Genomic DNA, 19,226 nt, shown 5'->3' on the forward strand with positions numbered 1-19,226 from the left:
GACTAATGACGATCGTCTTAAAGGCTACAAAATATATATATTAATATTAGTGCATATTTGATCCAGGGGCTGTATGGATCATGGCGCCCTCGCTTTCCATCCCGGTGGCTCCTATCATGCTTCACACTGCAAAAAGTAATTAACTAGATCGGTATAAACATCTCAATTTGAGCACAATAATCCACATTTTAGCTGTTTTGACTAGTTAAGAAGATCTTGGGCATTTGTCCCAGATTATTTTACTGGTTCTGAGATGTTTCTGACTCGTTTCAATACATTTCGTTCTTATTTCAGGTCATTTTCTTTGCCAATGGGGAAAGAAAATTGGTCTTATCTCATTGGCAATTTTACTTTCTTATTTCAAGCGAGATTTACCCTAGAACTGGTCTGAAATGTCCTCAAAAAAGCAAAGTAAACTTGGTCCGATCAGGAAAAGTGTCTAAATGAGTGAAAACCGCTCAAAACAAGATACATTTCCTCAATTCAAGTCATTTAAGCCAATGCTTGATATTCACTTTTTGTAGTGCAGGATCAATCTTATTTCAGGTTTTTTAGGATTTCTGGTTTTCAGAATGAAATATAGGCGCTATGCTAACCACCCAAGTATCTGCTGGATCACTGAAAGGTCAAATATGTATCCTTTTTTTTCTGACATAAAAAGTTGCATAGTTCACCTTTAAGATATTCCTGAAAGTGGTCCAAAAGCTGCTCACGAGGTCACATAAGAAGTCAAATATGACTTTCAGAGAACCAGCTGAGCAGCGTAGTACTTCATTACTCAGGTACATGCACGTGGGTTACCTTTTAACAGCACTCAAGAGTAGTTTTATGACACAGTACTTATTACTTATTAATGGCGACGTGTAAACAGGCAGCAACATCCCTCTCTTGGTACAGTACAGCTGCATTTGTGGTTTCTGTGTTCCACATTGTTTTACTGAAAAGAGTCCATTATGGTCCTGAAGAAAGCAGCTTTTTAAAGTAAACAGCTAGTTTATGAGCTAAACCCATTTAACCTACACATTTCTTCTTCTGAAACACTGAAGAGGCACCGAGAGCCCCCACAACTGCAGTGCTGTGGAGGCATCACAAAAGGAGCTACATGACACAAAAAAGGGACAAAGGAGGAGGTATCCGGGTAAGACTCAAAGCTAAGCCACACATGCCATATTGGTCTGGCTAATGGACGTTCACTGGAGAATAAAAGAAGATGGTGAAAGACTGTTGTGGAGCGGAGGGAGCTGCGCAGGAGGAAGAGGAAAGAGTAGGTGCAGCTGACCAGTGCAGGACACCACGCTCTGAAACAGGGACAAACCCAGAAGGTGCTGCACTGTTTCAGAGGATCAGAGGAGCACTGAAGCCAGCCTAGTTTCCTCTGGGTGCTCCGGTTTGAAATTCTTATGCTTTATTTGTCCATTTTTATTGTGTAAGAAAAAGCAGATTACTATTTTTTACTTCTACTTGAGCAGAACTATATGCAAGTACAGTTACCTCTACTCGAGTACATATTTTGGTCACTCTTCCCCTCTGTCCAGATGTTTAGGTCTATTTCCATCCTATTACCATGTTATTACTGTGATGTCCAATGAAGCATAAGTTCAATCCTGTTGTAAGCGAGGCAAATAACAAAATAGATACATCTTTTTCCATTTTATTGTCCACCATGAGTTGTGATAACCAAGTTTCTGTAGCGTTTGACGTCATAGCGTCTGTTTAACGTTCGCTATGACGAGGCCTTTCTCCTGAGGTGGTTTATGTGTGCGCTGCTTTAACAAAGGACCGGATCTCACTCAGGGTCATCCGTCACACCTCCATTCTCCTCAAACGCTTTCATTCACGGATAAACAACCAGTGTCCCCCCCTCCCCTCCTGCCATTGTTTTACACGAGACACGGGACAGAGCAGTAACAGGACACTTATGGATATTCTTTCATAAACTGTACTGGAGTAACTTTCTCTTGTCTTGTGAGCTACAAGTCTCGGTCGTGCATTAATTTCTGATATCCGGGTACAGGACGATGACGTGAGCGGGGACACAGGGCCAGGCTCGCTCGCTGATAAATACATTTCTCCATAGTACTGCCGCTTCCTGTAATGGCATTAGTTACAGATGGGTGCGCGGCTGCTGCTTTAATCTGATTCTATAGTGTCCCTAGAGTGAGCGCTGGTCTGCTGTGGCTGTGGAAAAGGTCAGGAGGGACTGCCCACTGAGTTTGTGCACATTTAGAAGTCCCATACATATAGGCAATTTTGGAAATGGAGCTGGCGATGGCGCTGAAAGAAGCCGATGGGGTAAATATATGGCTGTCACGATAATTACTATATCCACTTATGAATGACAGATAAACAATACATTTTTGGCCGCAATATATCTCGTCAGCACATTTACTTGCATGTTTTCCCCATTTTTCTAATGTAGTGCTTAGTCTTTTACCCAGAGAAAGTTGTGTTTTATTGTTTTTCATGTTTATTGTTGGATATTTAAAGCGAAAGTACTTTTTGAACAAAGCTTTTTCTGCTTTAGATGAGTTTCTGAGACATAAAAAGGTCTTCAATAATATCGTTTATCGCGATATTTTGCTGCCTCCATATATCAATATGGTATCGTCACAGGCCAAGGTAAATGTGTCATAATATTAAAGGAACAGGCCACTGTTTTTCCATACTGATATATGTTCTTACCTGAGCTTAGATGGGTTGATACATACCTGTCTGGTCTTTGTGCCCGTGGAAGAGCTTGGTCGCTTCTAACTTCACCCCCGTTTGGAGCTATAGGAATATACTGGGAGAGGCCAAATGCTAACAACATCTTTGGTTGTTTTGCATGACTGAGGGCACACACAAAGACCAGACAGGTACGTATCAACTTGTCTCAGCTCAGGTAAGAACATATCTCAGTATGAAAAAATGGGAGAAAGTACCTTTTGAACAAAGCTTTTTTCCGTCATTTTTAAGCTTTACAATTATAATTATATTCAATAATATTGCGATATTTTCCTGCCTCCATATATCGATATGGTATCGTCACAGGCCAAGGTAAATGTGTCATAATATTAACTGGCTGTGACAATGCCGCTATTTACAAGATTCAGTTTTGGTAATTGCATCATGTCAGTATCAGAAGCAGCTTGTTCTTGGAGTAGATTTTTACTTCTACATTTGGTTTCTCTTTCCAATGTGAGTAAATCTGTAGAGACAAAAAAACTTGCGACATATGGCTCTGAAACGCAGTGTGGGACAATTCCTGGCCAAAAGAAGTTTCATAAATCTGGTCAATTGCGTCTGTAAAATATACAAACTGGAAAAGCAAAAGAGATGTTTATCAGTGTTCTGCAACCTTTTACGTTTGTCGCAATACTCAACATATCGGAGTCTTCGATAAACAGTATTTCCTGCCATTTGTGTGACGCCAAAAACTTGAATATGGAATCAGAAAAAACCTGTAGATTCCTAAGAACTGTGGATGAAAGGCTAAGACTTATAGCAAAAGAGAACGATGACATAAGAGCAACCAAAAAAAGAAAGTCCGGTGCTCATGTATGTGAAGTCCTTTATTACAACATGGAAAATGTGTTTCGACACTGATGTCTTCGTCATAGAGTTCTCGCCACTAGCAATTACAGCATGTGCCTATATGTACTGCATAATGTTATCGCTTTATGTCACTCTCTATTGCCTCTTTGATATAACTCTCATTTACGAGTATGACCCTGACACTGGTGGCTTTATTATTCCTGCTAATGGCCGGAGCTAAATGGGCTGATATAATGTCCAGGAGTAAAGGGCAGGACTGGAGTAGCAGCGAGTGGACAACAGAGAGCCCAGTATCTGTCTCTGTGATAGCGGCGCATCACAAGACCTCAGTATCTCGTGACTGCAGAGAGCAGAGGTGTAAGAGTGGGACGGGCCTCTATTGGGAAACGTGCACAATGCAGACGTATTACCAAATCAGTCAGACTTACTACACAATCCTCAACTGTTTGTTTTGGGGATTTGGGGAAGTTAAGTGATTAACCAGCATGTTATAACGGGGATACTGTGAGACAATACATGCAAGAGGAACAAAGTAGGTTTTAAATCAACAATGAGTCCTTTTATACTGATCCTTCCTGCCTCCAGCGAATAAAAAAAACGGAAATGTTTAGAGAGACTGATGATGTCCTCCACAGCTTCATAGCCAAAGCAACTACTAACAATTTTTCTAACAAGATTTTCCTCATGCCAGAGTGCTCAAAACATGAGGTTTAATGAGGCTTTTGCATTTATTGGTAAGTGTTCATTAGGTGACGAAATGTCCTTATCGCAACAAGTCATGCAATATATCGGTTAAACGCAGGATTTAGACAGGCAGAAGCAAGTCAAATTTAATGCGTTTGATTCTTCTTCTTACCTGAGCTAAGACGAGTTCATGCGTAACTGTCTGGTCTATGTGCATGTGCTCAGTCACGCAAATGTCGTTAGCATTTTGCCTCTCCCAGCATAGGTATAGCTACAAACTGGGGTGAAGTTAGAAGCTACCAAGCTGTTCCACGTTTTCCCTATTTAAATATATAGTTAAGTGAAACGTGAAATGATCCAAATCTAGTTACACAAATGTAGATTTTCCATCCATCCATTTTCTTCCACTTTTCCGTTGCCAGGTCGTATCACATTGCACCAGCCGCTATGGCTCCTCCTGCAGGTGGTGGGTCCATTGAAGGACGGCCTCACGATTCAAACCGGGCCTGTTGGTCTCTCATAAGGGACTTCTGAACCGCTCTTTTTCGGACCCGTAACTTAGGACCTTTTTGCCATGGGAGACCCTAACAGGGGCACGAAAAAACCCAGACAACAGAGCTCCCAGGTTCATTCAGGCGCTCAAACCCCTCCACCACGTTAAGGTGGCGGTTCCAGGAGGGGATGTTGATTTTCTAAGTGGATAAAAAAGGGTACTATATTGTAAAGGTGTAATAATACCATAGGAGCACTTCGACGTCCGCGCAGTAAAGTCGTGTAACTGTATTTAAATTGGGAAAACGTGAAACAGCTTGGTAGCTTCTAACTTCATCCCAGTTTAGAACTACACCTTTGCTGGGTGAGGCTAAACACTAACGTTTGCGTGACTGAGCGCCAGACAGTTACGCAACAACTCGTCTGAGCTAAGGTAAGAACATATCTCAGTGTGTAAAAAGGGTGTCCTATTCCTTTAACCTCTTAACTCCCACCTGAACGGATCCCATTTTCTCCAGTTTGGCTTTACCCTAATCAAAAAGCTTCTTGGGAAAAAACACAAAAATAGCCACAAAAAATAAGAAGAAAGCAAGGATGTAAACGCAACAAAAATGTGACAAAAATTCAACCAAAAAGTGACGAAAATTCAACAAAAATGTCACAAAAATTCAACAAAAACTGACAAAAAACTCAACCAAAATGTGACAAAAATTCAACCAAAAAGTGACGAAAATTCAACATAAATGTCAAAAAAATTCAACAAAAATGTCAAAAAAATTCAACAAAAATGTGACAAAAAATAAACAAAAAGTAACAAAATACTCAACCAAAAAGTGACAAAAATTCAACAAAAATGTGACAAAAAATAAACAAAAAATCAACAAAAATGAAAACAAAAATGAAAACAAAAAAAAACATACAAAAGGTTTGTGGGTCTTAGCTTTCAAATGAGGTGTTACACAGCCAAAAGAGGACAGAATGCATTTGGTTTAGGTGGGTGGTAAGAGGTTAATGCAACAAATGTAGAAAAAAAGTCAGTGCGTTTTTCACTTTCTCAGATTTGAAAACATTTAGTCAGAGGAAAGAGAATTGGACAAAACAGGAAGAGCTTCAACATAAAAATGTGGTAAATTTCAACCAAAGCTGCAACTTCAGATGTTATAGATCAAAATGTTGGTATTTTCAATGAAATTGTACAGTAAAAATTAGTACGCAACATCATAATTAAAAAAATAGGAATAGATTTAATGCCAGTGTGAATCCAATTCAATGCTTTTTAATGACATCAAAGGCCTTGATTTTGGCACAGTTCCATTAACGTTTTTTTAATGCTCCGCGAAACCCTGCCAGTATATCACCAGATTATCATTAAGTGACGCAACATCCTTATCGCAAGAAGTCACACGATATATCTGTTAAATGATTATGTCTCTTTCGGGGACTGGAGACGCCGTGCTGGACACTCGAACTGGCTATGGTCGGCGTCATGACGTGGCATCGCAATGGCAGCCTTCAGCAATCCATGTGATCGAGCGCAAAATCGCTGAGGTCATCCATTTGATTGAGATTTACAGTTTATTTTGTCAAAACCACGGGGGGGGGGCTTAAAAATGTGCAAAAGCTCAGTTTCAGTCACACATTTTGTTCAATTTTACCCTTGCTTTGGTCAATAAAAGTCCTGTTTGGACACAATTGTTTGACGAAAACACTGATTATAATGTTTGTTTATATATAAAGGAACAGGCCATCGTTTTTACATACTGTGATATGTTCTTACCTGAGCTTAGGGCTGCTCGATTATTGAAAAAATAATAATCACGATTATTTTTGTCATGATTGAAATCATGATTATTCAAACGATTATTTGTTGCCTTTAAAAAAAAGTTTATCTTTATTTTATTTATTTATTAATCAAAACACTATGATGATATTTTATGTTTTCTGGACAGTCATAAAAGTACAAATGATTTCAAGTATGGTTTGATTAAGGAGAGGTCCCTGTTTCACACCTGCCCCCTGCTGGCCAGCCCTCACACCTGCGCAAGTAAACTAAGCAGCGTGGCCTGATGACATCATCACACAGCGCCGTTTGTTTTTATGTCACGAGCCATGGCACGTGAATGCGAAGGGAAAATAATCCCAGCGCCTGAAATAACACAAGTCTGCTTTGCATTAAAAAAAAGAAAAAAAGAAATAATTGTAATCGATTTTTTGCGATTATGCTAATTTTGTAATCGTTTACTGTTGTAATCGAAATCGTAATCGAATTTCATTTAATTGCACAGCCCTACCTGAGCTTGATGCATATCTGTCTGGTCTTTGTGCCCATGGAAGAGCGTGGTAGCTTCAAACTTCACCCCCATTTGTAGCTATAGGAATACAGTGGGAGAGGCCAAATGCTAACAACATCTTTGGTCGTTTTACGTGACTGAGGGCAAGCACAAAGACCAGACAGATGCGCATCAACTCGTCTAAGCTCAGGCAAGAACATATCTCAGTATGCAAAAACGGTGGCCTGTTCCTGTAATGGAGCAAACTGTGTTGAAATAGTATAGTAAAATATCGCAATACAAGACTGATCAAATATTGCAATTTTTCCCACATTCTTCCATCTTGTATCTTGTCAGGAGGGTTGCCAAAGCCCCACAGCTTCATCAAAGCTCCACGTTCATTTCCCCCAACTGTCTTCGAGGAGTTCACATTTTGTCCTTGCCCCAACACAGGATTTCCCTGCCGCCAAAAACCTACTTGTGCTGATGAAGAACCCACATGTCACAGTCGTATGTATCCAAACAGTCCTCATGCTGTTTATAGAGCTCTGTTCGTTCTTTGAGAAGAATCAATAGCTCCTTCTCCACTCACGGTCTAATAATAGAGAGCGTAACCTCGCGCAGCCTGATGTTACAGTGACGCTCGGCTCGGTCTGACAGCCCATAACCATCACTGGAATGTCACTTTCAGAACGGAGCCAAAAAAAGAAACAAGGCGAGAGCTCTTCGGAAAACGATTATTGCTAGCATGAACCCTTCAAAGAGGTGAGAGAGGGGCCAAAGAGGGCATGTGCATTGATATTATTGAATAGACACTGTATGTTAGGTAATACTAACAACTTACACTTGTATTTCGCTCCACACTCGGGGTAGACAGACATAAAGGAGGCTCTGCAAACACATTTCTGCTGTTTCTGAGTGAGCAGCCTGTGGCGGCAGTGTTTGGAGGGAGCGGCTGCTGTCGGATAATCTAAAGGTCAGTTTGAGGTTGTGCTCCCAGTCGAGGGTTAGTCAGCACCAGTGTGAAGCAATCAGGGGCGGCTGAGTTTGACAAAAGATACTACGGGGAAGGTGGAGGAATTTTATCAGATGCGACTGACGCTACTGTAAATATTGACCCAATCTACATATGACCTTGTACCTTTGGCAGAATAAAGCTAATGAATGACTTTATTGAAATCACTGATGTCGGCAAAGGACACGGTGTAACTGTTTGAATCTGAACCAAACCCAACTAGATGGGTTGAAAAAATGTGTTGAAAATATCTACTTTCAATTTTTTTTTGTTGCAAATGAGTGTAAATTTGGCAGCAGCAGCCCAGTGTTGTATCATATTGACCCCGTGCCACTGAACAAGGCCCCTCCCTTTCATTGATCCATTCGGGGCACTGAACTAATCAGCTTCAAGCCGCGCTTTATCAATTCTCCCAAAGTTCCTCTAGTAAATCCCCTCGCTTTCCTTTCCTTTCACTTTCATTAAAACTGGAGCTTTGGTTGTGCACAAATCCCTCACATCAACACTCTTAAGTCTGACATATCAGTGACATTTCGACTATTTTCACTGAGCTAATTCACAACAAATAGGAAGAAAAGTTTGGTTTGGCAGAAAACAACGGCCCAGGATCTCAAGTGGTAACATCACCGATTTGTCACTGACCTGCGTGTCCCATAAGAACCATTCATTTTAAAGGCGGACCATTACTGTCAGTGCTGCAGCGGTCACAGCACCACGTCCTCCCGACAGACGAGGAAACAGCAGCTCGCTCTTAAAGCCAATCAGAGCTGTCTGTTCATTGGATTCATGTCACGCACTGGTACAGCCCTGCAGCACTCTGTCCTCTCATGCATGTAGACAGAGGTAACTACACACTTAACTTTGTGCAAGAGTAGCTTGAACACATCTACTTTTCATTTCTACTTGAGTACAACATGTGTGTATAACGGTATTTCAGAATGTTTGAAACGCTAAAAAGTGGTGTGTTTAAACCGGAGCCTTTCCACATTGATATTACTGAGCTCATGTGATTTGCACAGCCATGTCAGTCAGGCTTTGGCCAGGTCAAGGACTTACTGGATCTGCTGGTCCACAGAACTCCCTGAAGGCCTGAGGAGCGTTAGCGCCGTGGATCTCCAAAACCAAACAGGGGCCAGAACACAACTCCGTCACCATGTCCTGAGAGAGAGAGAACAATGAATATTCTTGATTTAACGATATGAATGCAATACATGAAAATACATTACTTAAAGGAACAGGCCACCGTTTTTACATACTGAGATCAGTTCTTACCTTAGCTTTGACGAGTTCTTTAGGACCTGTCTGATCTTCCACCGAGCCTTCAATCACATAAACACAGCGCAGACGGCGTTAGCATTTAGCCTCTCCCCCTCTCCACTATAGCTCCAAAACAGGTCAAGATAGAAGCTACCAAGCTCTTCCACGTTTTCCCTATTTAAATATGGTTACGTGAAGTGTTGCACTACAAAGTATAATTGCACAAAATTAAACAATGTGGATTTTCTAAGCGGATAAAAGGGGGGACTATATTGTAAGGCGTAATAAAACCAGGAGTAGTTCGAAATCTGCGCAGTAATCTTCACTTTACTGTGCGGATGCCAAACTACTCCTGGTATTATTACGCCTTACAATATAGTTCCCCCTTTTATTCACTTAGAAAATCCACATTGTTTAATTTTGTGTAATTATACTTTGTAGTGTAACACTTCACGTATCCATATTTAAATACGGAAAACGTGGAAGAGCTTAGTAGCTTCTATCTTGACCCGTTTTGGAGCTATAGTGGAGAGAGGGAGAGGCTAAATGCTAACGCCGACTGCGCTGTGTTTACGTGATAGAAGGCACGGGTGAAGATCAGACAGGTTCTAAAGAACTCGTCAAAGCTAAGGTAAGAACATATCTCAGTATGTAAAAACGGTGGCCTATTCCTTTAAAGGAACAAGCCACCGTTTTTACATACTGAGATCAGTTCTTACCTGAGCTTAAACAAGTTGATGCGTACCTGTCTGGTCTTTGTCCGTGCCCTCAGCAATTGGCCTCTCCCAACATATTCCTATAGCTCCAAACGATGTGAAGTTAAAAGCTACCACACTCTTCCACGGGCACGCACAAAGACCAGACAGGTACGTATCAACTCGTCTAAGCTCAAGTAAGAACTTATCTCAGTATGGAAAAAACGGTGGCCTATTTCTTTAAAGGGACTATAGGGAGTTTAAAAATGTTTAAATTAAGTATTTTCCTCCCCCTACATGTTCCAGCCATGTCCTAATGTGTAGAATGAGCTCAGACCTGTTCACCACAACTGCCTCTAAAATCCTGTACGGTCACTCAAAAATGTGTCACTTCGGCCCGAATTGCCGTCATGCACGAGCTTAATATAGAAGGTGCAGTTACACATATGGCCTGAGGTGGCAGTAGTGAGTACAAAATGGCGAACTTGCATCCAGCCCCTTTAAAGAGTTTTTAGAGTTTAAAATTATGTATATTCCTCCCCCTACATATTCCAGTAATGTCCTAATGTGTAGAATGAGGCAAGACAACAACTGCCTCTAAAATCCTGCCATCATGTACGAGCTTCATATAGAACCTGCAGTTACGCATAAGACCTGAGGTGGCAGTAGTGAGTAGAAAAATGACCAACTCGCATTTAGCCCCTTAAAGCTAATCATATTGTGGTAGGAGGTGTGTTGTGTTGTGCCTTCTGTACTTTCCCTGAAGAGACCTAAGAGCATCTGTTCTTCTTGTGTCCAATAACGAGTCGTTTCTGGAGTGATATTAGAGATTGGCTATCTCTTAAAATCTTGAATATCCCCAATTTTAAATGTGAATATATTTGATATTTTTTTGAAGGTTTAGAAAATTCTCTCACTGATATTGCTAATACTGTTTTCCTCCTTACAAAATACCACATACATTGTTGTAAATGGAGAGACACTCACCCCTGTTTCAATCACTTTATGAATAATTTCAAACTGTATTTTTCCTCATTAAGACTTATTAAGTCCAGCTCCACTAAGAAAACAGTATCTGACATGTCCAACTACCTTTTATTTTAAAATTGACATGCTCCAATGTTTTTTATTTTGTGCCTTACATCCCTGTAAAGTCCCGAAAAATGTCCACCCTTCATTTTACTAGTATTTTGTACCTCGACGAGATTTTGTATTTTGAAATTGTTAATAATAATTTAAAAAAAAAGGAGGTGTGTTGTTCCTGTTTTGCTAGCACTAGACAGCAGAGGTCAGATGTTGGTTGCATTTACAGGAAAGGCCAATAAAAAGAAGCACTCTTTATATAAATCACAGTCTGGATAATCCCTGAATTATCTGTGCGAGGGGGTGACTGACTGTATGAGTTTGTTTCTTCCAGTGGAAAACTTCACATAATACTGTAGCAACCAATATTTTCAGTGCAGTGTTTCCAAAAACCAATACCAAAACCTGATCAAAGAATTTTCACAGGATTAGTCCAGGTTTTGTCTCAGACCTCTGTGTTGTGTGTGGTCAGTGCACAATACTCACGCCTTCAGAGACACTTACTGAATACTCCTGAACCACGCCTTTGTAAACTTCAAAAAACTCCTCTGCGTTCGCCCGCTCCACATTGAACTGTAAATCAAACACAGAAAATATAAATGAACCAAACCAGTTCCACGCTCAACAGGAAATGGGCCTCTGTCCTCCAGGAAATTAAATACAAGAGGAGAAAGAAGAACAACAATATAAATAGAAACACATTTTAATAACAGCATACAGGCTGCTATTGCTCACTGATATCTATCAAATATATGAAAAGTTATGCATAATGAGATTGCCCATATCACATATTTTATCAAAGAAGCAGATGATCAACATATATCACTATGGCACGGTACAGTGATGGTTTTGTCATTTACTAAATGTGAAATTCCAGTATTAAAGGGACTACACAGAGTTTAAAAAATTCAAAATTATGTATATTCCTCCCCTTAAATGTTCCAGCAATTTCCTTAAAGGGGGGGTATTATGCAAGCTTTACATCATGTTATTATGTCATTCCCTCATTAAAAACATGCCTGAAGTCTTGCCTTGGCACATTCACGTATTTTTGAGTCTTTAATCTGTAAAAACTCTGATGGCAGCCATTTTAGGGATAGGTTTGCCTGAGTCCTCCTAGGAACGCCCCCACCTCCTGGAGACGCCTCCGAGCTTTCGTCACCAGCCGAGTAACCAACCACTGCTCCTCAGCAGAACCCCCTCCCCACTGATGCCACAGACAGCGTGTGGAGGGGGCGTGTCGGAAAGGGTCAGAGGTTCTTAAAGAGACAGAGGCCTATTTCAAGACATTCACTACAGCCATTTTGAGAGAGCAATTTTATACAAGGCAGTTATTCTAATTTACTGCATTTACAGACCAACAGAAGGTTTCTTCATCATTGTAGTGTGCTATAGACTGGTGCTATGTGATTGAAAAAAGCATAATACCCCCTCTTTAATGTGTAGAATGAGCTGAGACCTATTCACCACAACTGCCTTTAAAATCCTGCACTGTCACTCAAAAGTTGTTAATTCTGGTCCGAAGTGCCGTCATGCACAAGGTAACAATAAAGAAACTGCAGTTACGTATAAGACCCGAGGTGGCAGTAGTGAGTATAAAAATGACAAACTTGCCCCTTGCTAGTCCCTTTAAGTCGCATAAATGTCCAAAGAAAACAATATAAATAGACGGCAGATGTAGTTAGTCCACTGCTCTGAAAGTTCGATCCCAGCTCTTAAAGGAACAGGCCACCGTTCTTCCATACTGTGCTCAGGTAAGAACATATGTCAGTATAGAAATATGTTGGCCTGTTCCTTTAGTATTGTGTTCTTGGTCAAAACACTTGACCGTTGTGCCTCCAGCGTTCGCATGTGGTGTATGTCTGTGAGCGTCAATAGGCATGACGTTCCTTGATATAAAACCCAATAAGAGTTTTATACAATGGTCCCATAAAGCAATTATGGGACCATTTAACACATCAGTTGAGATAAAGATTTCTTTGTGTCATCTTCACACTATTTCATTGGACCGCCTTTGCCTGAGCTCATTCTTTGGGGACATAAGGCTGCTGAACCTAGGCCTGACCAATTGCAACAAACCCAGATCATAACAGTTAGCTTATTCCAGGAGGTGACTTTTATTCCAGCAGTGTACAGTACTTCTAAAGGTGCACTATGTAACTTTTTATGTTGAAAAAAAAGTCGATGTTAGTTGTATTTGACCTTTCAGTGACCTAGTGGCGTGGGTGGTGAACTTAGCACCTTTACCTACCATCCCGGTGGCCCCTAAGATGCTCCATGATCAGTTGTTTTTAGGACTTCTGGTAGGTTTTCACTGCTCATTGAACCGTCTCCATGGTTACGCATTCATTTAATTCCGATAAACCTACTAGAAATCCTAAAAAAAACTTTAAATTCACATGGATGGAAAGGAAAGGTGCTAAGCTAACCACTCCACCACCATACAGCCGCTAGGTCACTGAAAGGTCAAATACGCACTCATATCGAAATGACATAGTGCACCTTTAAGGCAGACTGCATACTTCTCTCATATGGGTGAGACCAACAGATGTCATTCATTTTGAACATTTGCTGAATGTCAATGAAGTAATTAGGCCTTGACGATGTATTTTCATCCTGTGGCCGCTGAATGCAACAAGGCTAATGCAGCCTAACAAATGGAGTGTAAGGGGTCACTGTCTGCCCTAATGATGCTGGCGAAGTCGTGAGGTCAGTGGGCATCAGCCAATCAATACAGAGCGTATATTAGTGACACGTGACAGACAGGCCCTGACTCACAGCAGAGCGAGGAAACAGTGGTCCAGCAGTACATTAAAAAAATCAATATGATACTTTTGATGAAGAATCAGGACATATATACTACCCATTAACCCATATGGAGTAGACCAGGGGTAGGCAAGTTTTCTTAACGGAGGGCTGAAGCCGCCAGTTTTAGGCCAAAGTAAAGCACTACACTGGAAAAATGACCATCTTAAATGAGATAAATGACTTAAAATTGCTTGAATAAAGATTCTTTATATTGAATTTGAGTCTGTTTGGACTAATCTAAGATAAAGATACAAATGATAATGCCAATGGAACAAGCATAAAACCCATTTTGAAATCAGACAAATGAACTTTTACTTTTAAAAAGACTTGTTTTTCACTTTAATTATTATAATTTAATAAAAAAATTATACAATATAATCTGTTAAGAGAATAGTGACTTGTTCCATTGGCGATAAGATGTTTTATCTAAAGACCAGACCAAATCTACTCAAACTTTAGATTGAATCTCTTAAATAAAGTAGGTTTCTGTCATTTCTTCTATCATTTTTTATTTATTTATTTTCCAGTGCACTTTCTACAAATGCCAGAGTTGTACATGATATGACCTAATTGGGTGTATTGACTGGATTAATCCCATTTAAACCTCAAAAATGTTGAAGTACTTTCTGATTTGTGTCATTATGTTTCTCAAAATCACCTTGAGGGCCAGAGGTTCTGTGCTGGAGGGCCGGATTTGGCCCCCGGCCTGACGTTGCCTACCCCTGGAGTAGACCATCAAATATCAAAATCTCTATGTTATGAATGACATATGAATGGGAAGTTTCAAATCTAAATGCATTTCCTAGTATTTATTTTATTATCAGTAGCCACATTAAGGTTTATCAATGGTTCTTTTTATGCTTTATGCTTACCCAGTGCAAAAATAGGATTGTCGGTGTCCAGCCGAGCATTAGGAGCATGTTTGGTATAGCTGCCGGGCATGTTCCGCCGTGTGCCGTCTTATATTGTCTTGCGTAATAGTAACTTCAGTATTGCAAATGCCACTGTACATATTTGTATATAAGCAAGAGGGATCACCAGGTGACCTCTGCAAGTCAAATCCTGCAGATATTTTTGTTCTTTGGAATGAAAAGGCAGTGGAGCCGCAGCTAACCCTGAACCCAGAAGGAGAACAGTCGGGCCTTACCATTTGAAGAGCAGAGACTTCGAATCCTGCCGACGAGACGGAGTCGATTATCTTCCCGGCGAGTCCTGCGTGAACACATCAAAGTCATTTATCTTATCAGGAGTTTTTATTGTTGGGTTCAGTTGTGTGTTTAAGCCAGGTGTTTAGAGCCGCAATAAAACCATCAACTAAATCCCTGACTGATAGAGATTCACAGTCGGAACGCTTGATCAGGTGCCTCGCTCTTTCCGGTTTCAAGGACTTTCGATCCCGGCAAGCCAATGAGCCTGGAAAAGTTTTCAGAGTCCGTTAGCCTGTTGCTAATGTATTCTTCCCATAGCCAATAGGATTTAGCCATCAAACATCACAAATTCTGAAAGATGCAGAGGGTTTCAGCTTTTGTTAATCCATCGACCACATTTAAGCGAGGTCAAAGCTTAAATCTAAATCACTAATGAATGTAAAGACTTTTTGAATTAGCATATAAAGTGGAATCCGAGCTAAATGCTAAATTGTATTCCATCTAGTTTCTGCTTTTTGCAGTGTCGGATACACATCAAATGGCCACATGACATTGTGTGTTCCTCCCAAACTATTCAACTTTGGGTCCAACAGTCCTCTGAATATTTTGCCAGTAGTGCTGTGGAGCATCAAAGAGCTCTTTCGCAAACCAGTTGAATAGTTTGGGAGAAACACACAATGCCATATGTGGAGGAAAAATGGAACAGCACAGCAACATAAAAAACCCTTTCCCCGCTGTGAAGTATGGAGCAGCAGAATCATGGTTTGGGGCTGTTGTGTTGCCTCAGGGCCTGGACAACGTGCTATCATCAATAGAAGAATTAATTCACAAGTTTATCAAGATATTTTGCAGAAAAACCCGAGACATTCACAACAGCATGGAATCCCTTGTATTAAATATCTGGCTGACCCTGTAGTTGTAGATTAGACGCTCACAACGATCAGGATGAATCTTGGACCATTCCTCTTTACAAAACTACTGCAGTTCAGCGAGATTTCTCAGTGCTTACTTACTTTTTCCACGCTGTATTGTGAATGTTTACATGTTATGGCCATTAAAAGTATGAGAAAATGTAAATGTTTGGGTGGTATTAGTTTAAGCAGAGACTGTTTACTCATTCTTATGATTTTGATGAAGATCAGACCACATTTAGTGACCGATTTAGGCAGAAATGTGAGAAATTTCACATACTTTTTCCTCCCACCGTAAATGCCATGAAAGGGGCATGTCATACAGCTACATACTTTAATACAGGTGCTGGCTTCACCATCCATTTATATGGGGATGAAATGCTCAATTCAAACAGGTGCAGTAAACTGTTGGCTAACAGATGTACACATTTGCATGAACAGGCTCTGATAGCTAAAGGCGTTTCTGTGACTAGGACCACATCTGGCATCACTGATAAGATTTGTTACATTTTCAGTTTTTCATTTGCGCATATTTTACCTTGTAGTGACCCAATGGCTGTATGAGTGGTCAGCATGGCACCTTTACTTTACATCACAGTGGTCTCTAGGACGCTACAGGATCAATTGTTTGGAAGGTTTTCTCTGCTGTCGGATCCTCTCACCAAAATACCAACTAAACAACTGATCCTGGAGCGTTGTAGAGATCACCGTGATCAAAAGTGAAGGCGCCAAGCTAACCACTCATAGATACAGACGGCATCTCGTCATAGAAGGGGGCGTGGCTTCGCCGAGGGGGAAAATAGAATCTTTAGAGAAACACATTTTTTCAGTTTTTTGCCATTTTCTGGTTTAATATGAATTTATTTACCTCACATAAGTAAAGTCAAGTGTAAATCATGCCCATATGGATATTTTCCCACAGCAGATTGTTCAGTAGAAGTGAAAAAACGGCAGTTGTAGCTAATGCTAGCTAACCGCTACCACTAGCCCGATGCTAACATGTAGCATCAGGTTAGCATTCTCCGTTATTTATGTATTTATGGGCTGTGGAACCTCTTTGCTCCTCCCCATGTCTTTGTATCTTTACTTAGTAGAAATCTATATTCATAATTCAGCATTTGTTAAAGTAGTTTTTGAAGAACGAAAGAAAGTTTAGATTTTTCTCCAAATTCCAGTTTTTCCCCTTAACTGTTTTCAAACATGACCATGCCGTCTGTATCTATACAGCCACTGGGTCACTCCAAGGTCAAATATGTGCAAATGTCAATTTTGTATTTATTTTTTAATAGAAAGTTACATAATGTGCCTTTAAGTTGCTCTTGAAACATAGTAACATGCAGTATAACCTGGAATGCTCCCCAGTGTGTTTATAAGTAGAACACGTAACAGGCACAGGTAACTCAGCACTAATTTCTGTGCCCTTGGTGCCTGCAGAGGGCGCCTGGAAGGGAGTGAAGCAATTTAAACAGGCAACACTTAATGACATCATGGTGGAAAACTCCTTTACAACGGGCGATCTTACATCTTGCAATTAGCTAATGTTGAATAGTCTACAGAAAACTGCTTACAGTGGTCCATTCTCCATAATATGTGTATACTTAGCCTCTACTCGAAAGTAAATGTAACGCCACCTCAGGAAGTAGCACACTCCGTCCTGCCTTTTACATGTCCTTTCTATTAAAGGGGGAGGACACACTATTATTTTTAGCCGGGCCTTATTTCAGGACTCAAAGGGCTCACACGGATGTAGCTCTTGTCACTGGGGTCGTGTGGCACAGTAGAAACGTCCGTGGACAGTGAAGGTCATAGCGCTGCAGACAAACCTAATTGAACGAGGGCGCCAGTCTCGTAAGCTCAGTCTGACACAAGTGATAAACCGCAGCCTGGACTCTACAGAGGGAAACTCTCCCAAATGTGGCCTCTCTGTAGGGCGTTCTTTTTGCTTTTTTGTAAATGCCTGTAATTGAAGAGTTTAGATTCTAGACAATGACAATGACATGTGTATTACAAATCTCTTCAGTTATCTCAAAGCCTGAAAAGGAACGGCAACTGCAAATTAGCCTTAATGATCAGGCAAGCATGAACCTGGTGACCGACAGGTATTGAGTGGGAACATGTACTGTCCTGTTTGAAAATATACAGTGCATCAATTTAGTTACACAGCTGCATCAAAGGCAAATTTATATGGGAAAATATTGCCATTAATGACGTTCTTTCCTGCTGCAAGATATATCAATGATCATTTGTCCAAAATTATTCATATCTAGCAATTTTTTCTTCCTTCATGTTGTTGCTCGTGATAATTTTGCTGTTATGTAAGGATTGTAAGACATTATGAGGAACAGATAAGCTTGAACATTATGGAAATTATTCATTATATTTAGACTTTGACGATTAACTATTCCCAATATAGGAGTAGGGCTGGGTACTTCTTTTCTTACTGGTATAGTTATACCCAGCGCTAAACAATTTCCATTGTAGTGTTGACTGAGTATACAACATGCCAAATAATAAATAAGTGTCAATATTAGATTACAGTAGTGACTACACTTTCCAGTTGGCAAAGAGTAGGTCTCCTTAGGTCACATTGTTGATTACTGTAGTGACATTCAGATGGATGGGGGCCTGTGGTGTGGTCTCCTGCTGCATCCCATCTGTTCCCAGGATCAATGAGTTCAGACATCGTCATTAGATCTTGGCTGTTTTGAAGTTATTGTTCTTTTCTCTCGTTCAGCCTGTTCATCTTCAAATCACCCCTTTCACCTTCATACATGATATTGGCCAAACTACACATGGTCACCCAGAAAGTGCCATTGGGTCAAAAAAAAAAATTAAACCAATAGCAGTTTTGTTTTGGTATTCCCACACTAAAAAAATAAAAAGAAATGCTTGATGCTAGTTGTTATAAATCAATCAATCAATCAATCAATGGTTTTGTATAGCCCAATATCACAAAAAGAGGTGCCTCACCCGGCTGCACCAAACATTAAGGCACTAAAACAGATCAGTAAATAAGACAATGTAAAGTTCAGGCAAATTAAGTATCCAGTCAAACATGAACATCACTATGTCTTGTAACATGTAAAATAAGAATTTCAAAAGGCATTACTTGTCCACAAAAAGAAAAAGACAACTAGGGGTGGACGATCTAAGATGATATTCGATGGTAAGTAAGAAATTCGGACCAAAACAAGGCTGAAATGGAAGTTAAATGGAAAATATATGATTAAAAATTAAAGGTGCACTATGACTTTTTATGTTAAAAAAAAAAAGTTCATATATTGTATTTGACCTTCCAGTGACCTAGTGGTTGTATGGGTGGTTAGCTT

General features: G+C 40.3%; 2 protein-coding genes across 2 annotated transcripts in view; one reads left to right on the forward strand and one right to left on the reverse strand.

Moving 5' to 3' along the window:
* Nucleotides 1-19,226, forward strand: part of LOC306976865 (inosine-uridine preferring nucleoside hydrolase) — a 194,459-nt gene that overhangs the window by 139,995 nt on the left and 35,238 nt on the right. The window lies entirely within an intron of this gene.
* The window catches only part of nme7 (NME/NM23 family member 7), a 39,327-nt gene that overhangs the window by 4,807 nt on the left and 15,294 nt on the right, over nucleotides 1-19,226 (reverse strand). The window contains exons 8-10 of the mRNA XM_079574971.1: nucleotides 14,986-15,050; nucleotides 11,535-11,603; nucleotides 9,052-9,153 (exon numbers count right to left, since the gene is read on the reverse strand). Coding sequence (XP_079431097.1) covers nucleotides 9,052-9,153; nucleotides 11,535-11,603; nucleotides 14,986-15,050 — 236 coding nt within the window. The remainder of the gene's footprint in view (nucleotides 1-9,051; nucleotides 9,154-11,534; nucleotides 11,604-14,985; nucleotides 15,051-19,226) is intronic.

This window comes from Gobius niger (genome assembly GCF_951799975.1).
Source record: "Gobius niger genome assembly, chromosome: 17".
Classification (NCBI taxonomy): Eukaryota; Metazoa; Chordata; class Actinopteri; order Gobiiformes; family Gobiidae; genus Gobius; species Gobius niger.